This window comes from Gopherus evgoodei, chromosome 11 (assembly GCF_007399415.2).
Source record: "Gopherus evgoodei ecotype Sinaloan lineage chromosome 11, rGopEvg1_v1.p, whole genome shotgun sequence".
Classification (NCBI taxonomy): Eukaryota; Metazoa; Chordata; order Testudines; family Testudinidae; genus Gopherus; species Gopherus evgoodei.
In genome coordinates, this window is record NC_044332.1 from 68547085 (window position 1) to 68560226 (window position 13142).

Consider the following 13142-nt stretch of genomic DNA (forward strand, 5'->3'; position numbering starts at 1 on the left):
GGAAAAAATGCAATGTCGATAACCAAATGAGAAATATTTCTGAAAAGTGTGGTTTTGCTCTCTGCACTTCAGCCAAAAAAAATAAAAAATGATACATCAAGATGTGCTAAGTTTTAGTCCCTCCCATTTTGTGCTTTTAAAAAAACTAGAGACTCCTAGCCAGGAAATAAGCAAATGCTTTCAAATCTTAATGTCACATATACATGTTCAGATTGTTGGTGCCAAGATACAAGACCGAAGGAAGGTGATGCATCTCTTTTATTGGACCAGCTTCTGATGGTGGAAGGGACAAGCTTCCAAGCTTCACAGAACTCTTCCCCTCAGTCTGGAGAAAGCAAGCAGAGTATCTGAGCTATATACATGCTTAGTCCCTCTAATCCAAGTAGCAAATTGGGAGAAGGGGAGGGGCACACACTGCCTCTGGTTTTATGATTTAGGGATACCCAGCCATTCAGTAGCTGAGGAAACAAAAACATCAGCCTTATTCTAGATCTGGATTAAAAATGTTAATACATGAGCACAGCAAATCAATATAGTCAAACTGAATTTAGAAGGAAGAGACTTTTTCTGAGAAAAAGTTAGTGAAAATCAGAACGTAGAAACACTCACATGTTTGATAAAAAGCTGTGCTAAACGGTCATGTTCCTGGAGACATTTTTCCAGTTCAGCCAGGAAAAAGCTGAAAGTAAAGAGAAGATGAGCAATTCAAAATAGTTTCCCCTTCCTACCCCCATTGCACCTTCCCCCTCCCCCCCCCCCACATATTATCCAATCACAGCTAGAGAATTCCACAATAACCGAAGAGGGGAAAACTTGGCTTTTTCCTTTAGGTGCAACATGCAGCCATGAAAACGTTGTTGGGATGGTGTGGTGATGGTGGGGGAGGAAGACAGAAATTTAAGGGAAATCAGTTCTTGGATTTTGAAGTGTTCACTTTTACTCTGTTCTGTGGTTTTCATTAGAGCTGGTTGCAAAATGCCAAGAAACATTCTGCAGAAGTTTGGAGTTAATTTAACGTCACCCCCAAATCCATTTATCCAAAAAAATCTTCTGAAAATTGAAATAAAAAATGTTCAGTTGGGTAAGACCCATGAAAAGAGTTTTGACCACACTGAAAACTTCTGTAGAAACCTTCATTTTATCTAAGGCTATTTTTAGTCACTAAACATTTTGACTACAAACTTTTGACCAGCTGTAGTTAGTTATCAGTGTGTAAGTATAAGACAAACCAATATTTACATTGACCCACACCTTTGGAAACTTCTAGCTTGAAACTCTAAGGAATTTTATTTAGATGCCTAAAAATGAGCTTTGTTTAGGTGCTTTGTGTTTCTAGAGACCTTTATAGTTTTTAAACAGCCTTCAAAGGAGGTAGAACCTCCTTTCCCAGCAGCTCTCTTATGTTGAGCAATTTCCAGCTTGAAAGTGTTCATGGCTCGTAAGTGCAGATGCCTGGCATGGGGAGAATCATTGTCTGGAGTAAACAGGTCCTGGCAAGGTCCAGGGCCTGCAAAGGAAGATTCACTTCAGAGAGCCGTGCATGAAACAAAACATTTTGATGAGGTACCCAGTAAGGCTTGGAGGTTCAAGTTCCAACTAACAGTGTTTTTAAAAAGCAAAAAAGCTCAGGAGTTGGATCATCAACCCTCCCTTTCGCTGCCCTCAGCTAGAGGAGAATCACCACCACTAGATATTGTGTAAGTGGTTAAACAGCAAAGGCAGCAGCACGAAGAGAAGGCCTAAAACAATGCAGTCCTGGCCTGAGACTAGGGTCCCTAGGGTCTATAAAGATATTGACAGTAGCAACAGTAGAACTGGTGAGGAGCAAGGACACTGCACAAAAACTCAGCCAGATGGAGGTCTATAGCCAAAGAAATCTATAACCATTTATAACTTTGATTTTACTTGAGTTTATCTATACTTTCTCCAATGCTACAGAAAGAGTGTAGGTGTTAAAAGATGCAGATAGAGTCAATGCTATCTTGTGCCAGTCTCAGGTCAGGGATATGCATTTTAAAAATTCCATTACAAAAAAAAAAGTCAATAGAACTATAGATAAGAACTCACTAACACAAATCTAAGTCCATTTGCTTCTATATGGGAGTTTCATTAATACAGAAGAAGATCTAGAGGAAATCTGACCTTATTTAGAAAGTCTGGATAACACTTGAGGAATAAATGTCTGAATTCAGTATTCTAATCAGGCACCTTGCAATGTGTAATTAAGATAGTTTCTTTTAGGCAAGCTCTGCAGCAGCAAGATGTAGCTACTGAAATGTTTATGAATGCCAGGGTTGAAATGCACTTCAGAGTCAATGAAACTATTGTTCTCGTATGACTAAAAAAAGGCAGTGGCAATAGCATGTTCAAAGTTAAAAGCAAGATGTTGCTCACATTGTTACTTTGTAAATAAATGCTTATTTCAAGTCCAAGAAGTAGGTTCTCTTAGGCAGATTTCTGGGGCTAGTGTCCAGCAACGTACCACCACCCTGAGGAATTCCAAAACTTGTGTTTGACCCAGCTTCTACATTTGACTAGAAAACATGGACTAATGCAGCTTTTCACCTGCTGTTTTCCCTCTTCAAGTACGTGCACCATTCCTTCCACATCCATATCCAGTTTAGCCTGTTTCTACCATTCCAATCTGAATCTTGTGTTATTGGGACATGTCACATGAGCTTATTTTCAGAGGTATTGAGCACTCACAAATCCAAGTATCAAAAAAACTCTAAATTAAGCCCAGTCAGATTCTTGGAGTGAAAATTGAACCCACCTTTTATTTTACAGACCTAGCATCCAATGACACCAAAAGTGTCAACTTCAGGAATCTCAAGCATCAGGATTAAGACCACATTTTAGACCTTTCGGAAGGTACCTCTGAAAATCATGCCATTTTTATTTGGAGCCCAAAGCTTGCAAGTTTGGATGTCAATGACTTGCACAAAGTCCATTCAAAGTAAATTTGATAGTAGAGCCAGGTTTCCAATGCGCTCTCCTTTGCTGAGGTACACTTGTCAAAGATACTTAAAAGTCCAACTTACTCCTTGTGCCAGTCATAAATCTGGTGGATATTGCCAAATACAATCTTGTCTTTCCCTTTCATATCTTCAGTAACCCCTTTTTCTTCTATTCTCTTCATGAAGCCCTGTAGCATGAAAGAGCAGTGATTAACTACCCAGCTGAAGAACAATAAGAAGTATGTTTGTTTTTCAGGACAAGCACAAGTTACATGCCATAACTGGTAGAATCGCTTTAGAAGAAAACTAGGTACTTAAAATACATGTTATGCTGTTTAAAACCAGACACCCATCTTATATTTTAAAATTACAAACTTTGCTTGAAAGCAAAAGCTATAAAGGGATTTATTCTGCAGCTTCTCAAAAGGTTTGTACAAACCTATTGTACTGTCACTAAAGCGACAAGTACAATTAAAAGTTATAAAAAAAGTTACATAAGTGGGTTGTCCAAAATTCTTGGATTCCCTGATCAGTGCAAGAAGCCAACTCTGCACAGATTTTTTCCCCCCTTTCAATGCAGTGTAATTCTTGGGTGCACAAAACTATGTAGTAAATTTAGAGTCACAAATAGGATTTCTCACTTCTTCTGCGCATTCCATTTGAGTCTCTGTAGCATTACAAATGTCAGTTTACATTTGCTTCACACTTCACTCTGAGTAAGAGAACACATGAGTTCTAAAAGCTTGGAAGCCTTTGAAAGCCACCACTAAATTGTTTGGAAGCACTCACTGAACTAATGAGTTTGCAAAAAGGAAAAAAGATTTCTCAAGAAGTCACTTGTTTTCAGTGCCTTTGTTTTTTGATCCTCACCTTGGAGCAACCAGCGTTGCGTGCGTTGAATACCTCTGGCATCAGTATCTAGGTATCAATAGGGCACTCAAAAATTTAAGCATCCAAAATTAATGGACGCTCTTGAAAGTGTGGGACAAAGAATAACTTTGGTATAGTTTCTTTCATCCCAAAGTGTGTTACAAACAAAAAACTCAGCTACTACATATGGGCCTGAGACGAAGATTGGATCAAGATATCAATATTTAGAGGTGTTCAAATCTGGAATTTTGGTTTGGGCCCTTTCCTAAATAAAGTTAGTGCCATTATTAATCAGTTCCAATTTCAGGTAGGATCTCTGTCTAATAGCAACAGGAGAATACAAGAAGTGCAAGAAGAAAAAAATTATTCTCCATCATCTGGAAGACTATACTACAGCTGAAAGGATCTCATATCACAACCCAAGAGAAACAAGTCAGCCAAGATAAGCCTTTACACACTTCATCGTAGGTTTTAAATTTAGTATTTGAAAACATTTCCTTTAGGCACTTTTTAGCACAGTATCCAGTTAGGACGACATCCTTTTGCCAATTTGAGCAATTACACCCAGAGTTTAACTATATTAAATGGACTTGAACTCACCTCTACCACAATTCCCAAGTCTTTGACATAGTCTTTCTCAGTCTGCACCAGCTCATTTAAGACAAACCTAGATAAAAAATAACCATCATTTCTCAATACAAGTTACCACCTCTCCATCACATACATACACACATGCACAGTTTCTACCAACAAAGACTACATCCTTATTCCAGTTCACATGACCTAGTTCTCCCCCAACTCAGCTTCATGCATAGGTTCTGGAACAAATTTTTATAGTGGGGATGCCAAAAGCCATTGAACCAAACTGTAAACCCTGTATAAAATGGAAACTACTCGAAACCAGAGGGTGCTGCTACACCCTCAGCACCTCTAGTTCCAGCACCTATGGCTTCATGGCTCAATAGTTAGTCTTATGAAAGCTTAACCCTGTCAGTTCAGAACATTCTTCATCTGTGCCAGAGGTGGCTGAAATCCTTTTCACCAGGGTTTTGTTTTGTTTTTTTTAAATCCTGGGATAGAGACAATCAGTTGGTCTGATTACACAGGAAAAAAAAACCCAGTTACTTATTCTAAACTGTCATTCAAGAGGAGGTTGCACACATGTATTCTACTTAGGTGACTAAAACAATACCCAGAGGAGGCGGCTCAGAGTCTATTTAGATAGAGAAACCAATATAGCTTTCCAAAAATTAGCATAAGATCTTTAAGCAGTTGTAACTGCATAGTTCTGACTGAGTGATGGTGTGCACAAAGGACCACATAGCAGTCCTACAAATGTCCAGTACAGGGACATCCTTTAGAAAACTTGCTGAAGTAGCTTGAGCTCTAGAGTGGGCAGACATTGCAGAGCAGCGTTCACCACCTCTTTTGCATTTGTAATATAGGAAGCCGTAATCCACCTGCGGATTATATGTGTTGCAGCAGCGTGACTTCTCATCCTGTCATCTTAAGAAATAAAAAGAACAAGGCAATAGCTTTAAGTGTTTGGTCCTGTCTAGATAGGACACCAATATTCACCTTACATCCAGAGTTTGCAGATGTTCTTCACTGAATGCAGCTTCACAAAAAAAATTGCTAAGTATATTGTCTTGTTTAAATGAAATGTCAATACTACAGATAAAGAGTTTTGGATGTGGCCTCAAAGCTTAAAAAAGCTAGCACATAAGCAGGCCCTACTATTTTTCTGACCAATACAATGGCCATTTGGAAGGATGTCTGACAGATGGGCCAAGAACAGGTGGCCAAAACTCAAATGGAGAACCCATCAAAACAGTCAACGCAATGTTGGAGGGCCTTAAGAGGTACTGTATCTTTAACAGGAGGAAAAAACCAAACAATCCCTTAAAAATTATCTAGAAATCATAGGGCTGGAAGGCAAAGAGGTCACCTGGATAGGGGGATGATAGCTAAGATCACTGCTAAGTCAAACTTCAGGTTGCTTAGCAAAAGACCTGAGGATTTGAGGTGCAACAGGTACTCTAGAATGTCCTAAATCTTAGCCTCTGTGATTGTATTTCATGGAGATTGGACTATATAGAAAAAATACTTCCATTTAGCCACATCAGTGGGTCTAGTGAATTGCTTCCTATGATGTAATATTTCTTGAACTGCCACTTCAGTTTTTTCACTTGACCTAATCACTCAATATCCAAGTTGTGAAGTGCAGATTGCTGGGATTTGGGTGCAATATCTGTCCATGTTGCTGGGATAGCAGATCCATGAATGGAGGTAGAGTCGAGAGGCTGTGAAGATTAGAGAACTAGCATGGTCTTGACCAACCTGGCATGATAAGAATCATCTTGGCATGACCCTTTTTCTATTTGAGTATATTCTCAGGGAAGAGCGTATGTGTGGTGTGGGGATGGGGAAGGGGGTGGGGAGAGAAGAGAGATGCATACCTGCAATCCAGTCCATCTAAGAAGAAAGGTATTGTATAGGGAGATTGAACTGAGGTCCACTTGAGAACAAAATTGACACCATTTCTAGCTGTCCTTTGTTGTGAAAAAGAGGACTGTTGAACACCCAGATTTGGAAAATGGCCCTGAAAACATTGTTCAAGGGAATCACTTGTGATTCCGGAAGAATCTCCTGCTGAGGTGATAAGCAGCCAAATCTGGGAGCCAGGTAAGTGAGTGGCAATGGGAGTAATGCCTTTCCTGATGCAAAACATCCATAACTTCCTGAAAAAGCTGATCAGATAGTGCTACTCCTTGACAGTTTAGGTAGTACACTGCAGTTATGTTGTCATGCAGTATCCAGAATGACAAGCCCTTGATGTAAGGAAGAAATGTGTGGCAAGCCCTATGAATTGCCCAGAGGGCAAGGACAGTGATATGAAAAGTCACTTCATGTTCCATCCATAAAACATGGGTTTGCAGCCACTCTAGATATGCATCTCAACCTATCAGAAAGAGATTAATGACCTCCTTGAATGGAAGGGGGAGAAAAAAAATTGTACCCCTCCCCCCACCGCTCCCATACACACACTTGAGTCATCCACCACCCCAGGGAACACAGGAGTGTGACAGGTTGGATCACAGAAACCCTCTTGGGAGCTGCCACCTGATGTGCCAAGACTACTACCCCTGCTTTTCCTGCCCGCACAGGACTCCAGCACCCTGTCTTGCTGAGCCAGACACACCCATCTACTCCAACAAAGTCCCAGGGTCTGAATTACTTGCCCCAAAGCTGCAGATTTACCTGAAAGCAGCTAACAGAAGCGTTCCTGTCTTTAACACTCAGATGCCCAACTCCCAATGGGGTCTAAACTCAAATCTCTTTTACCCTGTATAAAGCTTACACAGGGTAAAGTCATAAATTGTTCGCCCTCCACAACACTGATAGAGAGATATGCACAGCTGTTTGCCCCCCAGGTATTAACACATACTCTGAATTAACTAATAAGTAAAAAGTGATTTTATGAAATACACAAAGGAGGATTTAAGTGGCTCCAAATAGTAACAAACAGAACAAAGTCAGTCACCAAGCAAAATAAAATATAATGCGCAAATCTATATGTCTAGTCAAACTGAATACGGATAAGATCCTCACCAGTTCCAGAACGCTCCCTTTTACAGGCTAATCCCCTTTTAGCCTGGGTCCAGCAATCACTCACACCCCTTGCAGTCACTGTCCTTTGTTCCAATTTCTTTTAGGTATCCTGGGGGAAGAGGTCTGAGGGGTTTAAATAGACTCTCTCCCATAGGTGGAGACCCCCTCCTCATTCCTATGCAAAGTCCAGCTCCAAGAGGGAGCTTAAGAGTCACTTGGGCAAATCTCATGTCCATGCATGACTCAGTTTTTACAGGTAGCATCCATTGTTTACAGGCTACTTTGAACATCCTTAAGCAGACTTATGTGGATTGGAACATTTCAAGATCCACGGTCCTTTAAGTGTTTCTTGATTAGGCATTTAATTTCAACATTCCTTTCTCCAGGAACTGAACAAATGCTCTACTAAGGTTATTTAGAAATTAAGCCAGTACACAGCCAATATTCATAGCTTCAAACACAAAAGTGATACATCATACAAATAGGATTAATACATTCAGTAGAGATGTGCTACATGTGCCATGTGGCATAAAAACACACTCCAAGCACACCTTCACAAAACACGTTCCAAGCACAATTCCACAAAGACCCAATGGGAGGTACCATTACAAGAAGCACCAGAGGTACTTGGATCAACTTGTCTAAAGGTGTCTGCTCAGTTGATAGACTAGCTTTAGCCAAGTTTGAAGGGAGCACACATGCAGCTGGCATATGTTGGGTCACATAAGTACATAAGGCTCAGGTCTCAGGTGTACCTGGGCTGTGTGGTGGGGTGTTATCTGAGGGACAGGTAGAGGTGGCGAATGGCCTGAAATTGTAGTGAGGGAGGAATGCCATCAAGCTTGTAGAATCAAATCATCTCCACACAGAAAATATGGACCTAATTTGGATTTGCCTTTAAGCAGCATGAAGCCCAGACAAATCAGAGAAATGGAATATGACTTGAACATGGCAGAGAGCCTGTTGTTAGATGGTGCAGGGCAAATCCAAATTGTCCAAATATGGGAAGATGTGAATCCCCCCTTCCTCAAACAGATCACCACCCCCAGGAATGACAAAAGGCCAAAGGGAAGTACTATGTATCAACAGAGTTGATCTGCTAACGCAAATCTCTAGAACCTCCATGTGATAATGCTACCAAGTCACAGGCAGTAGGCAACCTGGAGATAAAGGGCAGCAAACCAGTCTGTCCTAGACAGCAATGAGTGAATCACACTAGAGAGACCAATCAGAATCTTATGTGCTTGATGAAATTTCCACAAGTTAAAGGATCCAGTATGGAGCAGAGATCCATTTTGGACTTCAGGGATCAGAAAATGAGTAAAACCCCTTTCCCTGATGTGGATGGGGAACTACTTCTTTAGCCCAGAAAGAGAACAGAATCTGAACTTCTTCACAGAGCACTGACTCATGAGAATGGTCCCTGAAAAGAGACAGGGTAGGAAGGGTGATGAGACTGGGATATTCTATCAAGTTCCTGTTCAGTCATCTATTGTTATAGCTTCCCAAGCATTGAGGAAGTGGGACAATCTGTCCCCACATGGAGGGAGGGGAAATCATAGGAAGATTGGCAATTACAGTATTGCTGTCCTCAAGGACAAAGTCAAATACGCTGCTACTCCCAAGAATGACTGGTTGGCAGGTAGTCTCTTCTGTGATGTGCACTTCTGTTTTGAAAAAACTCATTCTAACTTGATGGGTACTGCCTATAAACACTGGTGCTGATACTGCTGTTGATGTGATCTGTATTGCCACCTCTTGGGTGCTTGGGCATAGACCCCTAAAGGAGCCAAAGGGTACCCAGGGAGTCCTTAAATGAATGTAAAGTCTCACCAGTCTTCTCTGAAAAGAAAACCAAAAAACAATAAATCAAAAATGTGAGATTCTCTATAGTTTGCTGAGTGCCTGGGGCTATGTTCGAGTTATGCAACCACAGGGCCCCTTACTGAATCAGGGAGGCAAACTAGTGACAGAATGTGGAAAAAGCTAATGCACTCAATGCTTTTTTTGCCTCTGTCTTCACAAACAAGGTCAGTTCCCAGACTGGTGCACTGGGCAGCATAGCATGAGGAAGAGGTGACCAGCCTTCTGAGAAAGAAGTGGTTCGGGACTATTTAGAAAACTGGACAAGCACAAATCCATGAGGCCGGATGTGCTGCATCTGAGGGTGCTAAAGGAGTTGGTGGATGTGACTGCAGAGCCATTGGCCATTCTCTTTGAAAAGTCATGGCGATCGGGGTAGGTCCCAAATGACTGGAAAAAGGCTAATGTAAAGCCCATCTTTAGAAAAAAGGGAAGGAGGAGAATCCAGGGACCTACAGGCCAGTCAGCCTGACCTCAATCCCTGGAAAAATTATGGAGCAGGTCCTCAAGGAATCAATTCTGAAGCACGTAGAGGAGAGGAAAGTGATTAGGAACAGTCAGCATGGATTCACCAAGGGCAAGTCATGCCTGACTAACCCAACTGCCTTCCATGAGGAGATAACTGGGTCTGTGGATGAAAGGAAAGCAGTGGAGGTGTTATTTCCTGACTTTAGCAAAGCTTTTGATACAGTCTCCCACAGTATTCTTGCCGGCAAGTTAAAGTAGTATTGGCTGGATGGACTATAAGGTGGATAGAAAGCTGGCCAGATCGTCAGGCTCAACATGCAGTGATCAATGGCTCCATGTCTAGTTGGCAGCTAGTTTCAAGCGGAGTGCCCCAAGGGTCAGTCCTGGGGCTGGTTTTGTTCAATATCTTTATTAATTATCTGGAAGAGGGTGTGGGCTGCACTCTCAGCAAGTTGGCAGATGACACTAAAGTGGTAGATACGCTGCAGGGTAGGGATAGGATACAGAGGGACCTAGACAAAATTAGAGCATTGGGCCAAAATAAACCTGATAAGGTTCAACAAGGACAAGTGCAGAGTCCACATTTAGGATGGAAGAATCCCATTCACTGTTACAGACTAGGGACCAAATGGCTAGGCAGCAGTTCTGCAGAAAAGGACCTAGGTGTTATAGTGGATGAGAAACTGGATGTGAGTCAACAGTGTGTCCTTGTTGCCAAGGCGGCTAATGGCATTTTGGGGTGTATAAGTAGGGGCATAGCCAGCAGACCGAGGGATGTGATCATTCCCCTCTATTCGACATTGGTGAGGCCTCATCTGGAGTACTGCGTCCAGTTTTGGGCCCCACACTACAAGAAGGATGCGGAAAAATTGGAAAGAGTCCAGCAGAAGGCAACAAAAATGTTTAGGAAGTTGGAGCACATGACTTATGAGGGAAGCTGAGGGAACTGAGATTGTTTAGTTTGCAGAAGAGAAGAATGAGGAAAGGGGAGGGATTTGATAGCTGCTTTCAACTACCTGAAAGGAGGTTCCAAAGAAGATGGATCTAGACAGTTCTCAGTGGTACTTGATGACAGAACAAGGAGTAATGGTTTCAAGTTGCAGTGGGGGAGGTTTAGGTTGGATATTAGGAAAAACTTTTTCACTAGGAGGGTGGTGAAGTGCTGGAAAGTTACCTAGGAAGGTCATGGAATCTCCTTCCTTAGAGGTGTTTAAGGTCAGGCTTGATAAAGCCCTGGCTGGGATGATTTAGTTGGGGATTGGTCCTGCTTTGAGCAGGGGGTTGGACTAGATGACCTTCAGAGGTCCCTTCCAACCCTGATATTCTATGATTCAAGGGCTTTCCTCACTGCTATTGCAAAGGCCATTATCCTAAAAGAAGTGTCCACTGCATCAGATACAAACTGGAGGGATGTTTTGCCTGTGATGCAGCCTTCAAGTAATGCCCTGAACTCTTCCTATGGATCCTCCAGAAGGAGGTCAGTAAACTCAGACATCACATCCCTGTTTACAAAGCTGTATTTCACTAACAGCATCTGCTGGTTTGCTATGTACATCTGGAGAGAGGATGTGGAATGCATTTTTCTCCCAAACAATTTGGCCCCTTTTCACTGGGGGTTGATTTAAGTCTTCCTGGACACGATCTCTCATTGGCAGTTGTAACCACCAAGGAATTTGGAGCAGGAAGAGAAGAAAGAGCATGCAAAGTCTTGCAACAGGACATGATAACGTTTGTCTGTGAGCTCAGCTGTGAGAGCTTAAAGCTGGCATGTGCCATAAAGTTTTTGCTAGCTCTAGAAGAGCGTCGTTAATCAAGAGGGCTCCCCTCCTGGGGCAGACAACTGGAGAATGAATACAAAGCTTGTGAGTGTCTCTCTTGTACAAGCTCAACTTCTATGCTTAAAACTGCCACCATTCTCCTCAGCGGGTCTTGAGAGCCTAAAGTCCTCAGAGACCAGAGGAGTATGGCATCATCAGGTTTTCAGGTGAGAAACATAGGTGCAGACTCCAGGGATGAAGCATACACAGGAAAAAAGAGATAGTGAGTGCTTAGCACTCACTGGCAGCCCCACAGATCAGCACCTCCCTTCCCCTGCACTTCTGGCCCACCAGCAGTCCCCTGCCCACCACCGATCAGCATCTGCCCCTCCCTCCCCATGCCTCACACACTGTTCAGTGGCATGTAGGAGGTGCTGGCGGGAGGGAGGGAGAAAGGAGGAAGAGGCAGAGTGAGGTGCGGCTTGGGGGGGCATGGTGGAATGGGAGCAGGGCCTGAAGCAGAGTGGTGATCAACCACCCCCCAGGAACAGAGGAAGTTGGCACCTATGAGGAGAGGGACAGGTGAACAGGCACAAAGTGATCCTCCTGAGGGGTTGGGGTGGGGGAATAGAAGGAGGAAAAAGGAATTTGCTCCTCCTGCAATGGGTGGCCTCATAGCACTGGCTGCTCAAGAGGAAAGCACATGCAGATATTATTCAACCTAGGAGGCTCTGAAAGCTGCCTTGCTGGATGGCCTAGTGACCTTCCCCCTGACAGGTTCAGTGAGCACTGCCTTAGGGGAAAACAAATGCTCCAAGGATTCAGCCACTGGAGGAGAGCAGAAGGCATGGGGGGCCAGTAGATTCTAGGCCATGACAATCTGTCTTTACTTTTTGACCTGTCATGCTCTTGCTACAATGCTCTCCTAATGGAGGTGGTCTAGAGACTCAGACTGACTGTAATTAGGAGGGGGACAGTGAAGTGCTGGATGGTTCCAAACCAGATCTCAAGTCACCTGAAGAGGCCACAAAAACTGGAAGTGCCAAACCTGATGGGGCCACTAGGCAACCAACTTCCACAGCCCAGTGTGGGCAGCAAGGTAGGTACTGGAGCAGGCCTGGTCTTCGGCACTGTAAACATGCTGAGATTATGATGGCTAACTATTTATAAGGAAGGTAGAGAGCTAACTGCAGGGAAAAAAGGGGTGGGGGAGGAAACTTCACAGGTAGCTCTGGCAGGCCATGGGCAGTGAGAAGGAACTGAAAGGGACTGGGTGGTGCTGCCCTTATATAGCCTCAGGAAGAGCAATGAGGAGAGATGGGGTATGTACACCAACCCAGTGGGTATGGCTGCACAACAAAAAGAAACCTCACACCTTTCCAGCTTCAGTACGCTGGCTGCATTCACGTTTAAGATGATATGTGCAGCACCCAAAGAACTACACCCTTTTCCAAACAACCGCAACTCCACATATGAGAGAGAGTGCACAGAAGAGATACTACAGCAGTAGCCACTGAATCTCTGTTCAAGTACTTTAAAACCTTGTGGCAGAGGAGTATTTTGTTCCCCTATCCCCTAGAGATCCCTCCCATGAGTAAAGTTCATTTATTCTGGC

The 13142-nt window shown here is 43.0% G+C and overlaps 1 protein-coding gene across 11 annotated transcripts in view; it reads right to left on the reverse strand.

Moving 5' to 3' along the window:
• KALRN (kalirin RhoGEF kinase) overlaps positions 1-13142 on the reverse strand; it is a 798047-nt gene that overhangs the window by 57031 nt on the left and 727874 nt on the right. For all 11 annotated transcript variants that reach the window (XM_030580108.1, XM_030580107.1, XM_030580109.1 and 8 more), the window contains 3 exons: positions 4428-4494; positions 3042-3145; positions 610-679 (listed from right to left, as the gene is read on the reverse strand). In XM_030580108.1, coding sequence (XP_030435968.1) covers positions 610-679; positions 3042-3145; positions 4428-4494 — 241 coding nt within the window. The remainder of the gene's footprint in view (positions 1-609; positions 680-3041; positions 3146-4427; positions 4495-13142) is intronic.